This window comes from Pyrgilauda ruficollis, unplaced genomic scaffold, assembly GCF_017590135.1.
Source record: "Pyrgilauda ruficollis isolate IOZ18807 unplaced genomic scaffold, ASM1759013v1 scaffold6, whole genome shotgun sequence".
In the NCBI taxonomy this organism is placed as follows: domain Eukaryota; kingdom Metazoa; phylum Chordata; class Aves; order Passeriformes; family Passeridae; genus Pyrgilauda; species Pyrgilauda ruficollis.
Window position 1 is genome coordinate 16,294,515 of NW_024527710.1, and position 27,198 is coordinate 16,321,712.

The window sequence follows — 27,198 nt, forward strand, 5'->3', positions numbered from 1 at the left end:
ATATTTGTTAAATTTAAAGAATTTCATTTGAATGAATGAAAATCAGGAACTTTGAAATTTGAACTTGTTTTTTCCTTATTTTTTTCCTTTCTATTTTTCCATGATTCCCCAAACTTCAGCCTTATCCTCGGTACAAGTAGGAGCTGCTGTTGGCCAAAACTCTGGATTATGTGTTTATCTACATTAAGTCATATGCACAGAATAAAAATAATCCCAGAATCACAGAAGGGTGTGAGTTGGGAAGGACCTTAGAGCCCACCCAGTCCTACCCCTGCCATGGGCAGGGACACCTTCCACTGTCCCAGGCTGCTCCAAGCCCTGTCCAACCTGGCTGGGACACTTCTAGGGATCCTGGGGCAGCCACAGCTTCTCTGGGCACCCTGTGCCAGGGCCTCACCACCTTCACAGGGAACAATTCTTTCCCCATATCCCATCTAACCCTGCCCTCTGGCAGTGTGAAACCATTCCCCCTTATCCTGGCCCTCCTGGCCCTTGTGATTGTCTCTCTTCATCTTTCTTGTCGGCTCCCTTCAAACATGGTATCTTGTTTTGGAGGATTATTGGTGATGATAAATGATTTCACTGGAATTCTCAGCACAACAGATCAGAGAATTTGGTTTATTATGTTTAAGGATATTCTCTGTGTGGCTGTAGGAATTTGAGTCTCTTCAGCAATTGCAGATAGCCATGGAGCGGGAACCAGATGAGAATTCCATACTTTGGTGTGCAATTCCATGTTGCCTTTACTTCCCAAGCTGGGTGCAGTGAAGAGTTAAGCACAAGCATGTCTCGATCATTAAATAAACAACATCAGAGGTCACAAATCCATGCCTCTTGCTTGCTTGCTCTCGCCTCCTTCTGCCTCCCCAAACCTGTCCTCCCTTTCTCCTGAGGCTGCTAAGAGGCAGGTGTGGAGTGGCAGGTCCCTGCTGAGCAGCTGATCTGGGGAGTTTCCCTGTGCAAACTCTCTTTTGTCCCCACCAGAGCAAATTTCCAGCTGTTTTAGCAGCAGTGCAGAGATTTGTGGTGGCTTGGGAGGGCGTGAGAGGCTCAGACGAGCAGCTCTGACCACTGCTGCTGAAGGCCAGGCTTGTGCCGCCCTCCCAGTCCTATTCCTGGGTTCTTTTTTACCCTACTTTTACTGGAAGTGGAGAGGGTTGAATTACACAAGGATTTTCTGGACAGTTTAAATGTAGCATTTGGTCTATCTGATGGGCACAGTCTGTGAGCTCCAAAACTTGGGGTTTTTCAGGGAATTCAGTGAGTTGCAGAAATTATTTAGTCATCACTGCTCTGTTAAATCCTGTACAAGTAGATTAGAGTAGGAAATTAAAAGAAATAATATGATCCTTTTTGCTTTAAAGTTTAAATCGTTCTGTTTTCTAGAATGACCATTTCTCATCTGATAGAGAAGGAAAGTGTCTAACTGGCAGCAAAGTTTGTATGTCCTTTAGCACTTGTTGAGGTGCTGTTTTAGGGCAGAATTCCCTTTCCTATAGCTCTCAGTGCCTTTTCCTCATCTAAGGAGATGTCTCCTGAAGAGAAAGCATTGAAGTTACACACACAACATCCACCAGCAATTCTGGCATCTTCCTAGCAGAATATAAGAATCATATTTGGCAGTTCTCTGTGTCTCTAGATGCTTTAGAACCCTTTTTTTTTAAATTTAGAAACAAAAAAATTGGATTTTTTTTTCCCCTGAAAGATACCTGCTGGCATCTTTCAGATTGACCTCTGGTTGCTTTCTGAAGTCGTGTCCCAAGTATGAACACAGCTCTGGGCAGCCTTGCATTGATTTCTTATTCTTCCTCTTTCAGCACAGTTCCTTTTTCATGGCAACAACTCATGCTCAGCTCTGCAGGTCAGAGGCAGCTGCCACTGATACTTTCACAGAGAACTGAGTAGAAAAAGCTCCAGGAGGTGATGGTGTTATACTGGGTTAAACACAAAGGTGGTAAAACAGGTTCTGGCAGGTGTTCGAGGGATTTTGCTGGTCACTCAGTCCAAATATAGTGCCTTGAACCCTTATCTATATTTAGGAAAAAAATAAAATGTGAAAAGGTGTGGGAAAAAGTGTAGTTCCAACATTATGTGAATCTTAAGCATATTTGGCTCAACTTCAGCCTCCTTTTGTTCAGTCCTTGTGTTCTGACAGAGCTGCACAAATGGCTAATCCTTGTGAGAGCAATCAGCCAGGATGGAGAGGAAAGGAGAGAAAGGCTGGGATGTCTGGTGGTTGAGTGAGGCTTTCCTTTTTTATCCTTCCCAACAGTCAAGCCATGATTGAGACTGGAATTCAAACTACTTTATCCTTAGCAGTACTGCTTGTAGTGGAGTGTTTAGGGATGGAGAAAACAGGGCCACTTTTACAAGAACAGGAAAGAAATGATGGTGACCTCCAAATTATCATAATTCGGGTCCAGGAAGACACATAAAGCACATTTAAAGGACGTGAATAATGATGTAAATTAGTTATTTTAATGTCTTCCAAGTGTACTTCATTTTGAATGATATCCTCTGATAATGTACACATGGTAAGGTATAATTGAAAAAACATGCAGCTGAATGGTTGAATGCAAAGTATAAATATACAGCTGCTAGTGGGTCAGAAGTCAAACTAGTAAAGCATATGCCAAATTCCCTTAGGGATCTCATTAGTGCATGATTGAATATACATGTAGAGGCTAAATGAATATCACTGTTTGGGTCTGCAGTGGATGAGACAATGACTAATCAATTGTAATTAGGGTTAGATGCTATTATTGACCCACATGTCTAGAATTAAATGCCTCACTTGGAGATTTCCAAGGAGTTGGAAAATATATATGGGTTTGTTTGTGATAGGATGAGTGTTTGAAAAAAAAAAAAAGATTCTGAGTGTAATTGCAACATTTTTTAAATGGAATGTCACTAGAGTCATTGCAAGCCAAGGCACTGAAGAATTCACCATTAGTCCAGGAAAAAAGTCTGTTGGATATTGTGGAGTTGGGTGTAGCATCTGAACTTAGATACTTAGATATTTAGGCCCATGTTGGGCTCCTCCCTAAAATAGCAGCCGCTAACTTTCTCTCCTCCACCCTTAGTGCTGCATTTTAATCATAACACACACTGAAATAATTATGGTTTAAAAAAGGAAAGCTGTACATCCAGCGCTATTGATTAATCAGAGAAATTTTTAAACATTTGCAAAGGAATTTGGTTTTCATTTCTGTCTGGATTCCTCCTTACTCCTCCCTCAGCTGTGGGAGAGGAGCAGCAGCAGCCCCCAAATCTCAAGCAGCTCTTAGGAGTCAGTGGACAAGCTCAAGGTCCCATTATCTCCCCTCATCCCAGGAAATTAAGGAGTTCTGATGTCCTGTTGAGCCCACATGCACAGAGATATCCCTGCAGTGCCATGGCCTTGGCAGGCAGTGGGATTTTGCTGTTCTTTAGTGGGGTTATTGCATTTGGTGGTGGTACAAATGTTTTATGTTTGAGGAATAACCTCCCCCCTCTTTTTCCAACTTGTTTTTCTTGCAGTGCTCACAGTATATATACATACTTGAACAGTCACCTGGATCTGATTAAGAAATCTTTGCCTGTGGGTTTCCTCACTGTTGATTTACATGTTTGGCCAGATTTCCATGGTAACAGATCTCCCTTAACAGATCTGACACTAAAGGGCATGGTAAGAAACAGCCTGTCTTTGCAAAAAGGTCAATACAGGGTAAAAAAGAAAAAAAATAAAGGAGTTTGGAAGGAGCTTTTCTTCAATTTTGAGTGCACTCCTCCTTAGCTATTTACACTACCCCAAAGGATTTGGGTTTCTTGCTGCATTGCTGATGTTTCAGTAGAAAACCAGAGATCATTGTGCTTGAGATATCACTACAGCCACATTAATTGTCTAAAAACTTGAGGAATGTTGTGTGTGTGCAGGTACCTTTCCTAGGAAGCACATTCACAGCTCTTGCTGCTGTTATCTCACCTGTGAGATAACAAATCTTACAATTTGTTGCAATGAATTTCAAGAGAAATTTGGGTGAACCTGTCTGGGAAAGGAATGAAATATTCTGCCCATGGGTGGTTGATTTAAACAGCTTTTCAGCCCAACTTCCAGAGTTTGGGCATTCCTCTTCCCTGCATTTACAATGGTAGATCAGCTCACTCACAAGCCAGAACTGTGCAGAACTGTAACAGAAGGGTGTCATAAGAGTATAATTTGGTGATATCAAAATACCTGGTGATTAATGCAAAAGTCTCCTTCAAAATGGCAAATTGTCCTTCAAGTGAGCCTCTCCAGCTGCTCAGCAGCACCAAAATGTGCTGTAATTAAGGCTGAGATAGGAAAGGCATAAGTACTGCTGCATGTTTTAAGCCACAAATGAGGGAAATATTAAAAAAAAAAAAAGCCTATATATTTTTGGGTCCTAATAATACCTCCATTATTTTATGAAAGAATTACATGCTGCAGCAAAATCAGAATTTCCTTGGTATGATGGCTGTATGCAAATACTGGTAATAGCAACCCATTTTTTCTGTCACAATTCTGTCTGCATTCAGGTCTTGCCTGATATTAATCCAGAGTAACTACAGTGCAGTATTGATTTATGTCAGAGTAAAGGAGGTTAAGATATAGTATTTAATTATTAATTGTGTTTCAGTGTTAGGGTGCTTGGGAGGGAGGGGGAGAAATGCTTTTAAAAAGTTATTTTTATGTAATAGCATTTTCATATTATTACATTAAATACATTCACGAGCAATATCTGAGTCATAACATAAAACTGTCAGAGTTAATCTATCTCTAATCCCATACAATATGCTGTTTGTTCTTTATTTCTTCACAAGGGCAAGGATAATTTATGTGGCTCTTCCCCAGATCAGGAATAACATGTTTAACATAACATTATGTGTACAGCTCACAGGAGTAAGGCTTGGAATTAGCACTTAAAACTTGTTACAACAAGAAGCCATAGAGAATAATAGAGTTTTACTTTGGCTGGATTTTTACATCTTCCTTTTGATCTCTGCACAGGTTGTTGGACTAACATTGTCTCGAGGTCTGGATGAACTTGCCCTTATCTACCTGGCCACGATCCAAGCCATTGCTGTAAGACATTTTTAGTGCATAAAAGAAGAAATTAATTGGTCTGTGCAGACTGATCATTCCCTTCTGCTAACCAGATTTCTAATAATACATGAATTCACTTCATGGGCTTCTTAAAGGAGCAAGATACTGTTCACCCACATTGGTGACCGCTCCCAACTGGAGGATAATCAGCAGGCTGTGGGGGAAGATGTTCCCCTAAAAATCCTGTCTTTATGGCAATTCTGTACGTGGAGCTTTTGCCTCTGGTGCAGATGTGAGGGAGGAGGCTGACAGCACAAGGAGCAGTGTTAACATCCCAGCTGTCCTGAGGGAGGCTGAGAGAGGGGGAGAAAAGCACTGGCAATTCTACAAAGGGCTCTGTGCTGCCCTGAAAAGCCTCAGCTTCAGATTGTTCCCAAATCCGTGGATTTGCCCTCCCTGCCCGCTGGGTGAGGCAGAGCTCTGTGCCAGGGCTGTGGCTCAGACCCAGCAGGGCACATCTTCCCCCTGTGTCCCTGCCCCAGGGGGAGCAGTCCCAGCCTGTGGCCGTGGCTGGGCAGGCAGGCAGGGAGGCTGGGAAACGTCCCTGGTGTTTGCCAGCACCAGGCATGGGGAATTTATCGGAATTCTTTTTGTTCTGCCCTGATTTTCCCTTAAACCCAGGATTTCCAGTTCACGAGAAGTGATGTTTTGAGGTGAAACCCTGGCTCACAGAAGTGGTTTGGAAAGCCTGGCTCAGGGTGTTTCCAGAGGGACATGCTGTCCCCAGCCCTCTGGTCACTGAAATCCACATTCCTTTAACATCCTTTCTGTCCATTTTTTTTTTTAAATTTGTTGAACTTGAGGTGTTTTTGCAAAACATGACCAGGCTGATGAATTGGGGAGTTTTCCTGACAAAACTCTGTTCAGTTGGAAAACTTCCAAACTCCTGTCCTGGTTAAACAACAACTTTTCTAGGCTGGGTCAGCCATCTGGGATGGAGAGGGTGGGCGGCTGCTGTAAATTTGTTGGGAATTGTTCATCTCATGTGTTAACCCTCCCTCCTCAGCAAATAAGGAGAATTTAACCCCAGCCTGGGATTCATTGTTGTGAGTTTGGAGCCTTTTGCAGATGAATGTAGCTGGGTTATACCTGATGCTTCAGTATAATCCCACCATTGAAAGAAGAAAGTGGAGGAGAGGTTCAACAATGCCAGGGACTGCTCCTGCCCCTGAAAGGAACTTCCCAGTCTGGAACAGGTGCCCCGTGATTATCTCGTGCTAACGAAGTGGAAACCTTCTCTGCTGGAAATCCTGGGAAAGTCACCTATTATCTCATTATATGATACAGCTCAAACTTGATTGTAAAACACAAATACTGTCTTGAGCAGTAAACTCAGCAGCTGCGTATCTTTTGGAGAGCTGATTGAGGTGATTTAATATAAAAAGGACATATTGTAGTTTTCTTTTCACTACAAGTTAAGGGAAATTATTTTTTTCACCAAAGCATTATTGAAACAGTAACTAAAAAGTAGACAGAGAACATTGGTTTTGACTATATATTTACTCATTGCTAATGGGATACCTAGGAAATTAAATGTTCACTCCCAATTTTAGCTTCACTTTTATTGAAGGAAACAGTTGTAGTAATCCTGTACCATTAGCTGTCTTCAATGGGTGCAAGATAAACTTTAAACCTATGTAAAAATCTTGTACAAAGTGTAGGCCTGCCCACAGAATGTTAATCTCTAGTTTTCTTTTCAGCAGGAGATGCTTTTTCCTTTTTATATAAAATTTGCATTTGAAGCCCCTCAATTTGCATTTTCTCCAACCCAGGATTAAATTAGTTCCTCCCCCCCCACCCACAGTGAAATAAGTCTGGCTTTAATTTGAATTGCTGTGTGAATACAATTTTCCAGGCAGGTAAACACAAAATAATTTTCACAGCATGTTCTTTCTCAGGGTCTTTGACGTGTGTATGTTGTGAGAGAAGTTGTTAATAAATTTGAATTTCAGAAGCAGTGAAAGAGAATCTCCTTTTAAGTATTCACTGCAAAATGCAATGCAACAGTTGGCCAGATGAGAACATGATGAGAGATGTAATTGTGGCTGTCCAGCCCGTTCTGAGCAGTTGATTTTTCCATAATTAAAATCGTGGCTGTGCAATTTGGAGATCAGCCCTCTGTGTCAATAGGGAAGCGATGGATTTAGTCAGCTGGGACTGGGGCTGCTCAGGTTCCTCTGAACTGCCTGTCTAAAAGTCAAAATACATTTGAAGGCCTGTCCAGAATAGTGCTGGGCATTCACTGTGGACATCTCCAGCCTGGTGGAGCCCTGCAAGTTCCATTTTCAGTAGCTTTTATTTGAAGAGGGGTTTGTTGCAGCTGCAGCACTCTTAATAAACTGCAGCATGGTCTAAAGAAAACTTAAATAACTGTTTAGGAAAACCCTGACCAGATTGTGTTTTGTGGGGAATCTGTCTACCAAGAGTCAGCCTGGGCAACATTTTGCCTTGAATTTGGCATTTTGTCAAATATAAGCTTCAAACATAACTTCCAAGGTATTATAAAGAGCTGGGAATTATTTTTGGTTAAATAGTTTGTCAAAGAAATGGAAAATATTCTTGCAAGAGGGAAAGAGGGAGAAGGTTGACTTCAGTGAGGAGGGAAGCAAAGCAAACAAAAAGAAAAAAGTTGGTTTTTTTTTCCAATGGCAAAGCATTTGCTTCTGCCATTCTGATTTGAGTTTCTCAGAATGGAGATGGTAAATTAGAAGTTTAAAATATGCTTGCATTTGAGATGTTTCAATTAATCCAGCCATGAAGTAGAACATTTTATTTTGCATAGGGCAAAGGCCAAGAGAAATAGTTAAACCAATACAAAATTCTTCAGGTTTTTCTTTTTGCTGAAAAGACAGAAAACAGTTTTTTATTTGCTGTTCTCTTTTTGTTCTGTTTTCCTATTTGGCTTCAGAATTGAAACCTGTTTACTGAGCTGGATTTTCAGATGCTGTTGCACAAAGTAAAGAGGAGCTTCTGGTGGGGATGCCTTTGCCATGCAGGTGTACTTCTGTACTGGCTGCTCTCCTGTGCTCATCTGGTTCTGTTTTTTCTCTCCTTTTTGAAGTTAGGAACAAGACATATTTTGGAGGCGATGCAGGCTGCAGGACATGAGATCACCACGCTGTTCCTGTGTGGTGGGCTGAGCAAGAACCCTCTCTTTGTGCAGATGCACGCTGACATTACTGGTGAGCTTGGGGAAGTGCATGGGAAAGAGTGGAAATACTTTTTTTTTTTTAGGTGTCTAAGTACATTGTCTTTGGAAAAATAAAGACTTTGTGTATAGATGTATTTTGCTGCATGGCCAAAAAAATGTGCAATGAAATGTTCCTTCTATTGGTTTAATCCTATTTGACTTGTGACACTTCCTGCTCATGCTGGCCATTGCATCCATCCTACAGAACGATTCTTTCCTGAATTGCTTCCATGCCTGTGTCACTGATGTGGTTTAGGGGACAGCATCTGGATCCTTGCTCCTGCAAGGTGTTGCACTTGGTTTTGTAGAATTCCTGGTGGGTGGAAGGCCCTGGGTGTGTGTTTCACTACAGGAGAACCTCTCAGGTCTCCTTGATGTTTTTGGTCTCCCTTCAGCCTGTGTGTGTTGGACATCTCTGCACACCTGCGAGTCAATTGAATATACTTCAAAAAATGTGGAAAAAATAACAAAATTTAGTGTAAAGGGCTTCAGAGGAACATTGAGTGATGTGTGGTTTGGGTTTATTTCAAATTAAGATCAGTTAAGCTGTCATAAATGAAGTTTAAGGCTCAGATTTGGGGCGTTTGGTCTGGAGATCTGACATCAAACATCAAACCACACTTTATAACCCTGATGAAAAAGCAAAAAACATAATGCCTGTGGACCTTAAAATTCACTAAATATATCATAGTCAAAGTGATGCTTTGTGAAAAATGATGTTAAGTCCATGCCTTTCTTTCAAAAACTCACATACTTTAGATGAATTTCAGCTACATGTAGAGTTGGGCTGCTGGGTGGTAATGTGTAAAAGAAAAGATCTGTGAAAAGGTATTCTGATTAAAATGTAATCACAAGTTCTTTGACTGTAACTAATGGCCAAGTACAATTCAGTACAAAAAGGCCTTTTTGCAGTCTGGAGTTCTCCCCCATTTGTAAAATCAATGACTGACAAGGGATGTCAGAGTTCATCTGACTGAAATGCTCTTGGTTATGTTGAACTCATTAGAGCCTATCAGATAAAATAACTAACATTCCAGGATCAATCCCCCATTCTTTCCTGAAAAGAAAAAAATCTGAATATATTATTGTTAGCACAAATGCCCATGACTCAGCCATGCAGACATCCAATAGATAATTCCACAGGCCACTTAAAAAGTATCTTGATCTTTTTGTTTGCCTGGTAAGAATTCCTATTCATTCTGACCATGCGGGAAATGGGCAGTAAATTTTAGAGCACGCTGAAAATTGCTCACTGACGCCTGGCAAAGAGCCACGGAGCTCTGAGCTTGAGATCTGCTGTTCCAAGCTGACCCAAGTCCTGAGCTGTGCTTCAGCTGAGCTGCAGGAATGCTCAGGTGGCAGGGCAAGCTTTGCATCAAGTAACTGAAAGCGAGGTGAATTTGCTTTTTTATATTAATTTTATTTCTCATTTTGCAAAGTGTGTGTTTTGCCTTTTTCCTCTATGGAAGTTGTTCGTGGCTGATTTTAGGACTTCACCCAAATTTCAGCTCCTTCTAATCTTACAGCTGGCTCTCAGGAGCAGCATTTTTTGGGATATAATATGGTGGAGACTGTTCTGAGCAGGAATCCCTGCTCCCACCCCTGTGTTTGCATCATCATTCACTGAATGACATTATCTCAGTACTGGAAATGCAGACACATGCCAAATACTGCAGGAATATTAAATTTTTCAGCTTAGCGAGGATAAGCATCTGAAGTGCAGCTAGAAAAGTATTTAGATTTATGCTCTTGGTTAGATTTTTCAGGGGAATTAAGAAAGCAGGCTAGTGTTTGTTTGGTTTTTTTAGCCTTTTCCTGCTTTTCTTTACACTAGTGAAACAGGTCTGAGAAAACTCTGCATAAACCAAGGGAAAGTATGTTCTCAATAGTACCCATGGGTGATGAAACACTAATATTTAATTTTACTTTAGAATATATATTGTTTGCTTGTTTTTCCAGTGTTTTAATTTTGTTTTCCAGTATCTTGCACAAATTAGAAGACAAGATTTCTCTTATTATTTCATACATAGCTTGAGAAAATTTACTACTCATATTTTCATGTCTTCCAGCAAAACCAGGCTGGCTTTGTTGGCTGTATGTTCAAAACCAAACACAAACAGTCTTTTTTTGTTTGTTGCAAAAGAGACAAAAAGGAGACCGCCTTGTTTTCCCCTCCAGGTCAACTTTTAATAGGCACGTGGGTTTGGAGGGTGTGGGTAACAGGTTTATACCAAACCCTTTGAATGAGATAAATAGCCAGTGTCAAAGATCTGGGGGGTTGGTTTTTTTGTGTGCTTTATGTTCTGCATTAATATTTTGCAAAAATGATTCTATTGAAATGCTGCACTTTTCTTGGAGCCTGGAACCACAGAGCAGAGAGATTTACATTAACCTACAGCAGGATGTAGCTCTGAATGGGGTTTTGAATAATGGTTTTCAAGCCCTTTTTGATTCCTTTTTTGTTTGTCTTTTTGCTTTTAATTATTTGTGGAGCTGCTGGTGCTGCTGTGTTCCCTAACAGAGGCCTGGCTCTTCCCTCTGCAGGCAAACCTGTTGTGCTGTCCAAAGAAGTGGAGTCTGTTTTGGTGGGTGCTGCTATTCTTGGAGCTTGTGCTTCTGGGGATTTTGCATCTATCCAGGTATGCAGCACCTGATTTTATGTCATTTTTTTTCGGTTTTAATGTGTCTTACACCTTGATTCTGGCACCACGCACACACCTAAATGTAAGTGGAAAAGTTTGTCCCTTCTGCACAGCCAGACAAGATCCAGCAGTGCTTTCTCTCCACCCTCTGTTTAACTCCAGATATTATTTAGGTGTGTTGAGGATTCATTTGCCTTTGGACATGTGTGGGGACATGCATAGAAGCTGCTGTGTGTGAAGTTAGCCCATGTAATTTTACAGACAAAACAGGGAATTTGGCAAGGCTCTGATCCTGCAGGAAGGTCACACTTTCATCTCAGTTACATTTCTCCTACTTTCCTTCCTTCATATTGAGGAATGTTAAACATAAGAAGCAACAGAGCATTATTTATGCAGTAAAAAAATAACACATCTTAGCTCTTGTCTTGCCCCCAGTGAATGCAGAGTTAATAATGAGGATGGAACTGCATGTTCATTCATGTTATTTCAGTCCATTAACAGCTGAAAAAGTAGCAGTGAGGCTTTTATTTTTAGTGGATCAGTCAAAGCATGGCTTAGCTGCATTTATACAAACAACAGTGGCATCAGAAACCCAAAGAAGGGGCTGACTGTCCCAAATCATTCCTGCTTTCCCACCTGGCAATCCCATAAGCCGTGTCCTCTCCTCGTGCTGCACAAGGACACTGAGCAGCAAAATGCAGTTGGACAAAATGATTTATCAGGATGGTCCCTAATACATTTGTTGCATTTTGCTTTATAACATCAGGGACAGATATTTGTAGATGAAATTTTGCACCAAAAGCTTATCTGGAGATATTTTGTGAATAGGGAGGTCAGCTCCTTGACCTGGTTAAATTGGTGCAGTTCCACTGGAATCAATAAACAGCTCAGCATAAGCTGAGGAGCTGGGCTGTGCTTGGCACTTCTCCAAGTGGGAATATTCTACAGTGCTGTGTAGGTTAGCACAAAGAGCACTTTCCTTTCTTAAGAATGTTTCCATTAAAATGAGTCCCATTGCAGCAAATACACAGTGCAACATAGATATCAGTGTGTAATAATTCTAGTGCTTGTAAAGAGGCCTTATTTTGATAAATGTCATTTCAGTAGCAACTTTTGGTGATAGGACTTCATATTTAATTCTTACTCTTCTGTTAATCTTCTGCCTTCAAACACATATTTCATTTCAAGTCTAGGATGTTTTCCACTACTGTGCAATAACTGAATATCTCAAAACTGATTTTATTGAGTCTGTTTTTATCAGCATTGAAAAAATCTAATGCTGTGAAGTTTTCTGTTTTGTGTTTTATATAATTTTTTGTGTATCCACGTACCTTTAGTTTTTTAACCCTAACCCTTATATATAAAAATATTTCAGAAAAAATCCAGTAATGTCAGAACAGATATTAATATTTTTAAAAGCATTTAGCTACATGGGATCACAAAGGAGAAATTGAATACATTTATTTTAGGGTCAGGGAAATGCAAATGTGTATCTACCATTGCAGTTCAATAACCTCTCTGACATTTATTTTTGTAACACGTCTTCCAGAACAACCCTTTCTTAGAGGTGCTGCTGCAAACATTCAGCATCTTTGTAGATTTTGCAAATACAGGTTATTACTTCTCCTCTAATAGATGGTTTGTGCTTAATTACTGTGCTTTCCAGAGCTCTTTGTTTGCTCAGTGTAATAGTAAAGGAGAGAGCTGTGGGTTTTTTACAATAACCTCTCTCCTTACGTCTATGGTTTTTTGAAGGGGATTTTTTACTGTATTTTTCCCAGTCACTGGTCACATTTCTCAGAACAATTTTTGGACATTTCCACTCAATGTCAGAATCAAAATGTTTGAAAGCTCCCTGGTTTTTATGGGTTGGCTGTTCTCCACTTTCTAAAACTCAAGCAGTTTTAGGACAGCTTGGAAGTAGCACCCAAATCTGGATCCCCCCAAATCACTTCTGTTAATCTTAGTCCAGCTTTACCATGCTCTGCTAACAAGAGCTCTGGGTGCTGCCCACCAGGGATGCTGAATTTGATGGAATGTGCATCCTGTAGGTATCTGGGGCATGGGGCAGCCAGGTCAGAGCAGCTGCCTCACTCAGAATCTGGACACAAAGCAAGGTCCTCAAAATCCCCCAGAACATCTTTTCAGCAGAGGAAAGACAAGGTGGGTCACCTAGGGAAGAGCCAACTCTGTGGTGTCCTTATGGAGTAGTCAGAGTTAGGCTGTATTTACCTGCACAGGACAGAAGTGTGTTGGAATTGGGTGACATTTCCTGGGTTTGGTCTATGGCTGTGCTGGTTGCTGAACTCTCATCCTCCTGCACAGCCCTGGTGCTTTTCCTGTGGTGCCCCATCACTGGGGTTTGCAGAAGGGGAAGCAGCTGCTTCAGAGGATGGTTTATCCAAGGACAGGCAGTCACTCACCACACGTGGCTGTTGATGCACCCACCCCACGTGGGACAGCAGGGGCCTCACCCTGACCTGTCTTGGGCAGTGGGTCATGGTGTCTGGAACACTCCAGAGCTTTTCCTTTATCCTTTGGTATCCCTAAATAATTTTATTCTCACAAAGGAACATGCAGCAACATTCCTCCTGTCTCTTCTCCCTTCCCATACTGCAGCTCTTTGAATAATTCAGCATTTTGTTCTAATTCTTAATTTTCATGTGTTTTGCTTCATATTTCAAGTGATTTGTGCAAAGTTTTTTGTGCTTTCCACTGACCACATCTGTATTAGCACCAAAAATCTCAATATGCTGAGCCTTTACAGAGAAGCCTTGGAAATGAAGGTTAATGCAAAAGCTGTGACCAAACAGGTTAATTTGCAAGCTTCTAGTGTGGATTGAAAAGTTCAAGCCCCTTGAAGCTGCAATTTCATCTTTAGGTAATTCTATCAAGGGAAGATTTATAACCTCCATCTCTCAGGCCTGGTCACCATATGTTGTTGCTTCAAAGAATGTTGACTTCCCTATTTTCCTCTTCATTTACTCTCCCTGCATTTTTCTCCTCTGTGGTAAAACAATTGGTCTATCCAAAAAGAAAAAAAACCCACACAGTGTGGTGAGTTCTTCCCCATTTCATCTCTTGGTTATTTAGTCTCTAGAGACTCCAGAAAGGGGAGAAAATCCTCTGAATTTCTTCTTGGTTTATCTTTTCATTTGTCCCTACAAATGCTGCACACTTTTTCTCTCAGTGGTTTTGAGGGGGCTCTAACACAGCCTGGCTGGGCCCCAGCAGACACTGCTGTGTAAAACAGTGTGGCATAAAGATTTGTGAAATAGACTGTATTTTTGAGTCTTGGATTTTTGAAATACATCCTCTATTGAATGAAATAACCTTAACATTGCTAGCTTAGGTGGGTCAATTTATTGGTTCTAGCCATTCCTTTCATGCTGAGCAGCAGGATCCTGCTTTTCTATGGGATTGTTTCTATAGTAAAAATATAGTTTCCGGTTTAGCCAGCCAGCAATTCCTTCTCAGTAAAAATGTTCAATAAATAAATGTCAAAGTTTCCAGTATATCCTCGTTACTCTGCCTCACTCGTACGTAATTGAAAATGGGAAGAAGGTGCTGTTTGATTTGGCAGTCATCCAGCTAATTTTTTTTTTTTTTTTTTTTTTTTTTTTTTTTTTTTTTTTTGCTAGCCCACTCTTCGGGACAGAGCTGTACACCAGGGAACAGGATTAATGCCTTATAAAACCCTGCAGCCCACTGACTATTCCTTAATTGTGTATTAAAGCAATTAATAAAATTACCTGTATGGAACCAGATTACCAGATTTATTTTAGATATGCTGCATTCACGTGGGGCATTGTTACTAGCCAGGCATGGGAGAGAATAAACTCTGATTTTCTAGAGTGCATTTTGTTGGTAACTCTCTGTAATCAGCTTTCTGTGAATATTTTTGGTGTGAAACGCTGAGCTAGAATTTAGAATCTATGTGACTACAAGATTTTTCAGGTCTCAAATTAACTTATAAGGGAGGTTTAGCCTTTTCTTTGTTGATTTTGGTTGTTAAGCAAGTTGATGGAATAACCTACAAAAAGAAGGGAAGAGGTTTTTCATTCTATAAAGAATCTTTTTCATTTCAATAAAGCAGGTCATAGGTGGTGAAATGAGCTGGGTTCTATAGGAAAAGGTGTCAGGTAATTATCTCATGTGGATTAGCTGAATCGTTCAGCAGCTGAGCAGGTGAAGAAGCCCCTGGGTCCCGTCTGCAGCCCTGGAAGCAGCCCCAGGAGCCGAGGGGCTCGTGGTCCCCTGGCTCAGAGTCTGTGGACTGTGTTGCAGGTGGGAGTTGAAGTTAAGGTGGTGCAGGGAAATAATTCACTCACAACTCTGTACTAACAGAGCCTGGAAGAGTTTTGTTTGTGCACTGCTGGGTTTTGCTTCATTTGATGGACATCTCCTCTCAGTTGTCTGAGGATGAGGTTGGGTGGTAGAACACAGAGGGAAAAAACAAGTAACAAACCTCACAGATAGCGCAAGTTTTATAAAGATCAGCCAGGAAGAACATAGGATACACGGAGTGTTTGCCTTGTAACAATTAAAGTGTTACAGACAGTCATGAATGTAAAGAAGTTCCTGAGTACAATTAGTCCACAACCTTGGTAATGAACCAACTGGCAATGGGGAAGAGACAACATTTTCATAAGAGCAACCATAAATAGTACTGGGACATATTCAACTTTTGTGCTGACAGAACTGGAGGGGGTTAGGCCGCTTCCATTTCTGGATCAGGCCTTTTCTGGTGTAATTTTGTTCCATTTATTCCAGTGGACGTGCAGTTGATGATCTGATCCTCTATTCCTTTTCCAAAGCATCACCTGTCAGGCCATGGATTGAAATTCATGCAAGCGTCCCGTGATTTCCATATTTTCAAAAGCAAGGACTGAGTGGAAGATCAGGGAAGGGATAAGTTTTTCCTTAGAAATGGTAATAACTTGGGAAATCAAAAGAGGAAATAAAATTGCTTCTCCCTGTTGAGTTCAGGAATGCTGCCTTTCCTCATCTCATTAAAAATTTAAAGCACTCTTGTTTTTGAGCAGGGTGAATTAGTAATTAAGTGCTATAATCAACTTGTGTAAACATAATATTGAAGGAGAACAGAAAATTAATAATTTTGTTGGCTTGCCTTACCTAATTAATGCACCTTTTAGCAAAGGCCTTCCTGCCATGTTGGTTTTTTTTCTCCTGTTCCCTTAATCAGAGGATTTTGGAAAGGCAGAGGAAGGAGATGGTTTTTTTAGGCACACACCAAGGAGTGTGTTAAGGTGCTGTGACCTTGCCTTCCTTTTCTTCAAGAACTCCAAATGTGCTCATGTAGAGTGTGAGCCCAAGTTTAGTGGAGACCATCCTTGGGCACAAAGTAAAAAGCTCCTGCTCTCCTAGCTAGGCATTGGTTGGTGTGGCCTCTTCTTCTGAGAGACTTGGAGAACCAAACTATTTTATGTAAAATGTTCAATGGCTGTGGAGAATATTTACATCTAACCAAGCCTGGGCTCAGGGCAGCGACTTGGCAGTAGAACTCCATCCGTGTACCTCTTTCCTTGGTGTTTTGACACTGAAATATGGCTTTCCCTCGTTGAGAGTGTTTTTTTTTATCTTGTGTGATAAAGTTAGATTCAATATGGCATGCATGAAACCACCAAGATACTGGCAATGCCTCTGGCTTTTGTATAGAGTCAGCTGCCTCCTTACCAGAAATCTTGAGAGAAATATAGATGAGAGAGAGAAATGAAAAGGCAGTGATTTAATGGCCACTGTCCAGTTCCTTGTGGCCTGGTGTTTATGGTACAAAGAGTGCCTTTTTAGTTAGCATATTTTGGCCTTACTGTCAGAAGTCTTTGCAGTGAGGGTAAAAAGCAGATGAATCACTACTACTCTTTTGCCCTAAGGATGATCCTTCTGCATTAAAGCTGAGGAATATAAATGCTGGTTTGTCTTTGCCAAGCACAGAATGAGCTTTCAATCAGTTTGAGAGTGTGACTTTTTTCACTTTCCAAGCCACAACAAGTATGTAGAAACCTTTCTACTTTCTTTCAGCTGACTCCAGTGGACAACATTTCCATGTGGCTGGAGTTCCTCTCTTGGTGGGAGTTAAATCACACACACAAACACCACCATGTAGAGATCACACAGCTGAGATGTGGCTGTAGCTGCTCGCACGATACTTTCACAAAAGTGCTTAGAAAAGTACCCTCTGCCTTGTTGCTGTTTACTGACATGTGATACTGGTTGACATCTGTTGCCCTTCTCATTTGAGGTCTGTTTGCTTTACTAACTTTAACATTTCCACATTGCTGTGCTGCTGAAGTGCAGATACACAAATCTCCTTGCAGTCCCCAAGGTCCTTTTATGAGAAGCAGAGCTGCCATCATTTGATATCATCCTGCTGGCTGCCTTTTATACTGGAGTGGAGAGAAATAATTCTGTTGCTGTGAAATGTTCTTGGGGGAGTGCAGTGTCTAGTGCTATATGTTGTCATACATTTGATGTATTATCAGATCAGTACATGCTGTGCAGTAGTGTTTAGTTCATTGTCACAGCAGATGATTTGTGGCTGGTTTATATCACTTGAAATTATTACAGGTAAAAACTTGTCTAAGTAAATGTCAGAGTTTGTCATAGCAGGTCACATAGCTGCTGCAGTGACAGATGATCTTAGTCCGCAATCCTAATGCAGCATTCCCAGTTAATGCAAATCAGTGTTGCTCCAGGACTGCGGAGGAGTGACACCAGTTTACTTCAGTACCCCAGTCCAGTCAAGCACTGGGGTGCATCATCTGACTTTCAAGCAGGCAAGAAGCTCAGCTGGAGACAGGCAGGACTGCCCACGTGCTGAAGTCCTTTACTGGATCAGAGCCCAAAGAGGAATCTGACACAGTTCACTAGGAGATGACACATCTTGAGATGATAAAGGTGATTAGAGCTCTTGCACTTGGTTTGTGTTATTGCTCCTTCAGGAACAAGCTGTGGATGCTACAGGTAGTGGGACACAAAGGCTGTGTCTTTTGTTAAGTGCTGTGCTTTTTGTGGAAGCTCAGCGTGCTGCGTTTGAAATGTCACGCAGGACACAAATGTTCAGATTTGGAATTTCTCAGTAACTCTTTAATGACAGGGAAAGGCAGCTGCAGTGAGTCCGTGTGATATATCAGCTATAACAGAACTGCCCATTTACAGGAGCTGAGTGTTTGGCACAGCTCTTCTAACACTGGAGGCAGCAACCTCAGCAGTCCAGTACTTAGGGCTGTGGCCTTCTTGCTGCTCTGAAAGCAGAAATAAGCATGAAATACCACCCTAATGAAATAAAACATGGCCTTTCATTTGGAAGGAGATGGGGCACCCTGTGTTGGGATATCAGTGTGACTTCCCTGTTTATTAATTCTGGCTGAGACTGGTGATAAAGATTTTATTACCTATTTTTCACATTTACGAGGATGGACTGAAAAGGTAATGAAGACCTCTTGGAGGGAAGCATGACAAAAGAAATCTATTTTATCTGTCTTTATGCTGAAAGTGTAGTTGGCTTTGCACAGTGGCACAGCTCCACTGACTTCTCCCAAGTTCTGGTGCTTTCACACCCTGAATTACTGTGTTAGAAACAACCACATGTATGTGAATATAACCTCCTCTGTCTGTAGGATTAACGTTTACATTGTCATGTCTTTCAGCTTTTTAGAAGCTCACATCAGCTGATGCTGGCAAAGAATAAGATGTAGTGTTTTGTTAATCTGCACAAGTTGAGATCTTTTTAAACCAATGGTGTTTTTCTCATCTGTCAGTAAGCCCAGGACCTGGCAAATAGGAGAAAAAATGCTGCCTGGAATAGTGCAGCTTCTGCTGCTGCATATTTTTGTAACAAACCATGAAATGACTACAGTGGAGTTTGTGAAAGGAGACGTACAATTAGTTGATTTTTTTTTTTTCCAAGAAGAATAAGATTAAGATCAGCTTGTAGAAGTTTAATAATATCACAACCTTACAGTTTTTTCAGCTTGCTGACCCTGTCTTTTCTTGAGGAAAACCATAAATATGAGGAAACCATAAATGTGTCTTTATAGCAGATAGATACTTTCTTAAAAGTGTACTGTGATCCTTCCCCTTTCTATTTTAAGGACCGATTTTATCCATGTGCTCAGAGACACAGCTGAAGTCATTTGGACCTTGGACTCCCCTTCTGTCCAGGCCATTTAAGCAGGGAAAAGTGTGATAGCAATATTTTATAGGAAGGATGAGGACAAAGGAGGGTACCATGGATCTTTTGTAACTGTCAGTAGCCAAGAAGGTCCTTTTCAGAGCATGTCTTGCTTAAATGATGTTTGGGATGTCAAACAAGTTAAAGTCTCTCTGCCCTCACCTCTTCAGTAGCTGAGCAGAACAACCTTCAAGTTAGGCACTGGAGAATTGGAAACTCAATCTGGCTGCATTGTGAGATTAATTTTCCATCTGGGATTTGCACTCTTGCTATGTCAGCACAGGGATCAGACTGTTCCGTGGCCAGGCACGAGCATGTGGAGTCACAGCACTGTCTGAAATGCTTGAATGTCTTTCACACTGAAGGACATCATGATCACTCACTTGTGGGATTTGGTGCCACTAGTTCAGACCACTAGGACATACTTTTGCTACCCTATATTTGAAAAAGTTTTATGTTTTACATATGCTGTTATCCTTGCTCCTAAGGTTTCTAGAGGGGTTTGTTTCTTAACATTTTCTCTCTCTGTATAGTTTAACAAGACTGTTTACTATCTCAGAGTGTTCAATACATTTTATTGTGTTAACAATAAAGTAATTTTTCTTTATTCCCTTTCATATAATCACGGATATGAAATGGTGAAGGAGAGATCCCATAACATCTATTAGAATGCAGCTGCTTTTTTAAGGTGTTGTCTTTCCTCAGAATTGGAATCTAATTCTCATTCTCTTTTCTTTGTTCAATCATATGTTCTTGTTTCCTTGGTTTCTTAGATAAAGACATATAACAACCATTCCCAATCCTTTCCTTCTTGTTTTGATACAACTTTTTACATGTCCTGTGCTTAAAATTTCTGTGGCACATTTTAAAGTTGGGTAATGGGATATAGAGAATCCATATGAAATTCCTTTGTGGCTCTGTTTTGCTTTTACTTGGACACGTGTCCACGTAATGAGTAGCAAGACCATAATTGTCACTCTTGAGGGAAATAAAGGCAGAAAGGCTGACCACCAAGTGGGCATGGAAAAGCCTGACTTGCAGATTTTTGCACAAAGATATTTCTCCAGATGAGGCTTGGAAAACATTGGAAAAGCACAATCGGGGAGAACTGCTGTGCCCATTTCTTGCTCTGCCTTATAAGTGCACAGCAAAAGCGAGTTGGGTTGTTGTCTTAGGAATGATTTATGGGGCATGTTCTCAATGTGTAGCATTCCTGGGAGCTGCATTCCTCTGAGCATCACTAACCCTCAGTACAGAAATACCTCCTGACCCATGCAGGGCCTGTTTGTGTGAGCACCTGCTGTCAGCTGCTGTTTGCCACGCAGCTTCCAGAGAGTCCTTTGCCAGGTAGAGGTTTTTGGGAGGAGTGTGGGTGTGGGAGCTCTGGGGGGAGCACAGTTTTTGGGTAAGGAACCGAGAAAAGTGATGTGGCAATGGACTCCTCACAAATGAGGGATAGTTAGATCTGACCACGTCACTTCTTTGGGAGCTTGGGAAGCACAGGGGACCCCTCGAGAGAGAACCTCCTGGAAAATAAACCAACTTCTAATCAATGGTTTTTCCTTTGAAGAGTCTCTGCATGACAGGCATATATGGGAGAGCTGTACCATTGTCCATCCCAACCTCTCCTTCCCAAAACCATGGGGTGGATGATGATAACACATCACCTTTGAAAGGTGCCTTCATTGCCCAGCCCTGTAGCACAAACACCTTGAATGTAGTCAGCAAAATACAGCTGAGTCTTGTAGCCTGCAAACTCCTTTTGCTTTCAAAATGTCTGGTAAAACTTAATTTTTGCCTAATTTTCCCAGACTGGTGGTTTTCTCTGTGTTGTTGTGAAGTCACCCATTTCTGTTAATTTTAAGTAGTTTAGGTATTAGATGCTATGTCTTTAGACCAGACTGAGGGAAGCAGCTCATGTGTCTTCCAGCAGATAAATGGGATGTGTGTTAGGCTCTTGGTTGGGAGCTGGCACTTAGCTTAGGTGTGGGAGGTGAGTAATGGCCCTAAAGATGCTAAGCTGTGTGAAGCCCTTCTGATAAATGGGGCCTTTTTGTGATGAGCTCTCCTCACGTTCCTGGACTAGTTGGCATAAAAGCTTTGAGCATACAAACACATTACTCATTATTTACTGGTTGTGGTTGCAAGGTCATTTAATTTTGCAATAGTCCCATCTAAGGGATGATTCTTGCATTGCATGAAAGGGAGACTAAGCAAGATTCACTTTTTAAAATTTGCTTTGTATAACTTTGCCTCTGTAGATATTCAGCACATTTGCCATAAGACACTAAATGCCAAATGTGTGGCTTTTTGGACACGGATGTTCCACTCATCCCAGAGGAGAATCAGGCATGGAAAGAGAATAAAGATAGGAATGGGGCTTTTCTCTTTCAGCACTAAATCCCCAATAACCACCATCTCCTTCTCTCTGCTTCCACTCTGATGTTGTTTATTCTTTCATCTTGTACTTTTGCCTCTGATTTCTGCCTCTCTTTTGTTTAGTAACTTTCACTTTTTCTTTTCCCATCTCTTGGTCCTCTCTTCTCTCTTCTCCTCTCCTCCTCCTTCATCCCAGCTCTTTCCACATCTCATTCCCTTACCCCTGTCCTCACATAATGAAAAGCAAAGAGTCAGGGATGGTTTGTGGATCAGTCAGTGCTGATCCCTCACCTCAGGACCCCTCTCAAGGCTTGCAGGACTTCAGTAAAGCCTCATGGCAATGCCCTCTGTTTTATGGGCACAGCATATGAACACTGACTGGGCTGTGCCACTGTTCTTGGACTGGAAGAGGGGAGATTTATGATGGCACTGATCACAGTGCTAAAATAAACTCTCCTTCCTCAGCCAGAGGAATAGGAGTTTGTAAATGCCAGCATTTTATACACAAACTGAAGGACAGGGCTGGGGGAGCCAGCTGCCCAGGTTAGCTGTTCAGGATCTGAACATGGCAAGGCTTTAAAAGCAGAGAGCCAGAAGAAGTCATTTATATTAAAACAAACTCTGTCATGAGTCATTTGACTTCTTTTTCTCTTACACACATAGTTTATGTCCCAGGCCTTCTAAGGCCCGGGTAACATCTGATACTCTTTAGGCTGAGCTGGCTTTAGTAGGAGTGGGATCCTGCTTCCACTTACACTGTACCACTTAGAACTCTATTTAATTCGAGTCTTGTGTTTACAGGCTATAACTGTTACTTATTTGTCATTTTTATGGTAATAAAAAGACTGTTTGTCTGTGATTCAGTCCTTGCTGTGCTGTTGAATAGGTCTGTGTCCTTCAGCAGCAGCAGAGGAAAAGAGGGGCTTTTGCTTTTCACCTCAGTCATTTTTCTCATGCACCTCCAGTCAGGTCAGCAGGCAAGAGGGGGTGCAGGTCCTTCCCATCCCTCCCAACCACTGTCTCAGTCTACTGATGTCAGCAGAGCATCACTCCACATTTTTAATGCCATTTGCAATGATGTGAATGTGATTTTTCTTCCCTTCTCGTTCAAAAGAGCCAACACGAAAGTGTACCCTGTCTGCAAAATACAGCTTTGTCTCTTTTACCATTTTTCTTATTTTTTCATTCTCTCCTTTGTCTCATCTCTTCTGATTCCAGGTTTTTGCTTAAACATTTTAACCAGGTGCAAAAAATAGTTAATTGCAGGTAGGAGATGTGAAAGATGAATGAATTCCTCAAGTCTTATTTCCTGCTTATGCCAAGGCCTATAGAGACCTGAAAGGGGAGGATGAAACACAGACAAAGGGCAGGAAAGCTTTGTCCTACTCCAAAGTTTACAGGGAAAGGCTTCAACCCCTCCCCATCCAGCTTCCCTGGGCAAGGATAACCCTCAGGCACCCCTGCTAAAAGAAGCTGCACCTTAATTAAGAGCATGACTCTTGTTCCCTCTAGTGGCTAATTACACAGCATCTCTCACTCCAGTGTCATTCCACTGCCTTCCTACTTCCCTGCCCAATTCTCCTCCTATGCACCCTTTTTTAATATGTTTTGTAACTAAATTTCTTCAAATAATGGTATTTGCCATTCTTTGGATTGTGCCTCTCCCATGGATAGATGCAACACAGCAGAAGGATTTAGGGCTGGAGAGGTTTTTGCTCCTGTTCCAGCCATGGAGAATTTTTCTGCAGTGTTACCAGGAAGGGTTAAGGAAAAAGGGCTTTTCTTGGTTTATCAGCATCCCTGCTCCTATTGTAATTCCTTAAGTATGAACAGATATGGATGTCCAGAACTTTTGGACACCTCGAATCCCAGGCTTGTTTCATATCCTGGAGATAAAGAGTGAGTTGCCTGGCTCTCCAGATCAAACAAATAGCCTGTAAAATGTAGTGTAGTGTTTCCTAAGGACACAGGAAAAATTCTGTGTTTGCCAAAGTAGTTGTTATTAACAGCTTGCTAATGGGAGGCACTCTGTGCTAGTTCAAATTGACACAAACTACTGCAGCACCAAGTTCTTCTGAGTATAAATAAAAGCAGAATTTTGCAATGAGAAAACAGTCTGTTTAACCTAACTTAAGAGGCAGAGTACATAGACTTTATTCCCACCTTAGTCACCGACTTTGTCTGTGACTTTGGCCAAGTTGTGTAAGTTTGTTCTTCTTCCTCTTGACTTGTGAAGCAGATTTAGTGATGTTTACATACCTCAGAGATGGGGTTTATTGTTGTATTAAAGTCATACAATAAAAAGTGCAAAGAAAATCTATGATGATGTTAAAGGTGTTCCTCTGGTGGGTTAAAATAAGTCAGAATGGAAAAGCTGTAGATTATGAACACAATTACACATAACTGAAACATCTTTTGACTTTAAAATCTTACCTTAGAACTGCAGTCTGTTATTGTGTTAATTTTCATTGCTATGTATATAATATAGAAGATGGATTATATACTGTAGCATGGTTACAACTCTGATGTTTGTATCAAGTTTTACTATTTACAGCATTCAGAACCTTTAAAGATTGTGTTGTACATCTGCACAAAAAATGCACTTCATATGCAGAATTCTTGTTTTTAGAGAATATTTGGGAAGGAATGGGAGACCACATCCTTTAAAGCACAAATTCACGCAGGGTTTGGATTGGCAATGTCTTAGGAACAGCAAAGGCTAACTCCAGATCAACATTTTCATTCCCAGCCTGAAGCTTTAGGTGTCTAATGCTGTGCCCTACACAAAACTGAGGTGCTCTTCTTGTTCAGGTATGGACCCTTCTAAACTGCAGTTGTAGACATTTCTGGAGACTTCTGAAAATCAGATGTTGCCCTTCTTTTGACTGCAGTGGGATCAGGATTAGCAGAAACAACAGATGCATCTTGCCTTGCTGAGCATTTTCTGAGGTGCATCTGAAACTGATTTGTGACAGGCCAGTAACCCAATGAGAGTAATGTAAAACATCCAGCAGGGTAAGACCTCCTCCTTAGAACTGTATCCTTTTTCTTGCATGCCTGGGTTGCATTTTTTTAAATTAAGTTACTGAGTTGTAGAATGACCCACATTCCTTTATTCCTGTAAAACCAGAATGACTGACAGCTTTTAATTGCACATGCTCCTACTGTTTGTTGGGAGAGGAGGGGGCAGAATGGGATCCTACCAAATGTTTGAAATATGAATAGAGAAAAGATTGTTGAGCATGAAAAAATGGCTTCTTATCAAGGGTTTAGTTGGATATGTTGCTGATGCTCTCTGATGTTATATAGATTTTAACTAATTATTCCAATGTCAATAACCAAGCCAGAGCAGAACAATGGATAAGTGTGTTTAGAAAGGTGTGCAGTAAAATTCAGACTTGCATCAGATAAAAGTAATTTAATATCTTTCCCTCCCTTCTAGACTCATCACAGCCAAAGAAATACCTTTGAACAAAAACTAGTTGGTTTGGTTTTTTTCAGGTTTACTGCATTAAGCAATTTCCAAAGTACAGAATTGCTACTAATGGAAAAGCAAAGCAAATCTGGGATTTTGAGCTGGTGGAGTGTTCGTGCAAGTGATTAGGCTGTACAAAAGGAGCATTCATCTTGAAATGACAGATAAGTGCTAAGGACAGGACTGAAAACTGTAAATATGTTAGCACTTTAAGCGAGAGCACAGCTTCAGCACTTGTGAGACTCATCAGCTGCTGTAAACAATATGGATCTTTGAGCTGATCTCTGCCGAGATCTCAGCACATCAGATAATGATAGAGTTGTTCATTTTTCCTTCTTCTGTTTTGGGTTTTTTTTTTTTTTTTTCCTTTCAGAAAGTACTTTCTGCAGAGAACAGGCCAGCACACACTCACCTCCCTCCTGGAGCAGCCACCGTGGGGAGCAAAGGACAACCCCAGGGCTGGGCTCTGCCTCTCCCCAGTTCTGCTCCAGTCAGGAGCAGAAAGTGCAGCTGCACTGCCACTCTCATTGCAGGGCTGTGCCCCCACCCACGGCTGGGGAAGGCTCTTTGAGCTCCTCCAGCCTCAGTTCACAGTCAGGACACTTCTCCAAGTGTGATTTTAAAAGGAAGCTTTCAGGTGGTGGCAGCAGTTTCTCCTGCGGGGCTTTGCAAAGGGTTATCAGTGACTGAGCTGTGACAATGGAGCATTTCATGTTGGGAACACTGCATACAATAGAAATTAATTTGAAACCAGTAAATCCCCTTTGCAGAGGACACGATAAAAAGCTGGCAGCCCACCACAGTTCCCAACACTCACTGAGGTTCTGCTCAGTGACCTACAAGTGAAAAGCTCCATTAAACATTTGGGCCTCTGCTATTCATCTCTTTTCCCAGCTTGCTGTCTTTAAATAAAAGGACAGATCTTCAGCAGCAGGAATTGGCTCCGTTCTTAGGATCAGCTGAATGGTGAAACACAAAGTGGTTTTTCTTCAGTTGTGTCCCCCATTGGTCAGATTTTCCTCCTGAGTGTTTGGTATTAATCTCGTGGTGTTAGTGATTCTCATGGAATATGTGAGGAACTGAGGTTCAGGAGGCTTCACAGGATCACAGAATATTCTGAGTTGGATGGGCCCACAGGGATGATCAAGTCTGTCTCTAAAGTGAAGGGCCCCCAAATGGGGATCAAACTCACACCTTTGGCATTATCAGCACCATGTTCTGACCAACTAAGCTGATCTCAGGGCCTGTGTGGCATAAAATTGAGGAGCCAATGAATCCAGTGACTACAGTCATGGAAGGTGTGCTGGGAAGAGCTTTCCCCCATAAGCTTTCCCCCATAAGCACTTCAGGAGCAGTGGGTTAGGAATTTCTCACTGAAGTGGCTGAAGGGGCAAAGCTTGCTTGGAAGCAGGAGCCACAAGGTGCAGCTCACGGGGGGCTTCTTAAAAAGCTGGGAAAATAGGATGAGATGGCAAAGTTAAAGTTGGAATGGTGTCTGGCTGGGTGTTGTAAGCTGAGAACATCCCTCTGGAAGGATTTGGTGTTGTTTGCCTTTCCTACAGATAAAAAGGAGAGCTTATAAACCAGCTCTTACAAACCCCAGAGCTTATAAACCCCAGGCTTCCCACATGGCCAAAACTTGGGAAGGTGGAGACTGTCCTGGGTGCTCTTCTCTGTGGGATCTCAGCTTTCTGGATGTTAGATCTCAGACTGTGACCAGCCCAGCTCTGGTGCCTCACTCCCACAGCAAATGCACTTCTAATTCCAACTGGGGTGCTTGCAGACAGAACCAGCCTTTGTTTTGGGCACAGGCAATTATAAAATTGCTCTTTTTCTATTTGCCAAATGAATACAAGTGCTTTCTTAGAACATCTGCTAAAGGAAAAGACGCCTGAGATACCTTTAAAACTCCTGCTGGCAATGCTGGGTGACAGGTTTGGATTTGCTCAGTAACAGAGGTTATTGAATATTACTGTAATCAAAGGCTCTTTCTGGCTCTGGGGCAGGTGTGAATAAATAGTTCTTGAGTTTGGTTTTGTATAGAGAAACTTCAGCCAGGGTGGTGATGAGGGTAACCTGACATTTGCCAATAAGAATAGCTTATTCCAAATTAATTTGTTCAAGTTGGTGCCTACAGGTTTTCTGTGCAATAAATGTGGTTGCAGTACACAGACATTGTGCACATAAAGAGATTCCTGCTGACAGAGAAAT

General features: G+C 41.5%; 1 protein-coding gene across 5 annotated transcripts in view; it reads left to right on the forward strand.

Annotated features, from left to right (window-relative positions):
• The window catches only part of FGGY (FGGY carbohydrate kinase domain containing), a 130,111-nt gene that overhangs the window by 92,479 nt on the left and 10,434 nt on the right, over nt 1-27,198 (forward strand). For all 5 annotated transcript variants that reach the window (XM_041483381.1, XM_041483382.1, XM_041483383.1 and 2 more), the window contains 4 exons: nt 3,520-3,667; nt 5,012-5,086; nt 8,169-8,289; nt 10,842-10,936. In XM_041483381.1, the coding sequence (XP_041339315.1) occupies nt 3,520-3,667; nt 5,012-5,086; nt 8,169-8,289; nt 10,842-10,936 (439 nt within the window). The remainder of the gene's footprint in view (nt 1-3,519; nt 3,668-5,011; nt 5,087-8,168; nt 8,290-10,841; nt 10,937-27,198) is intronic.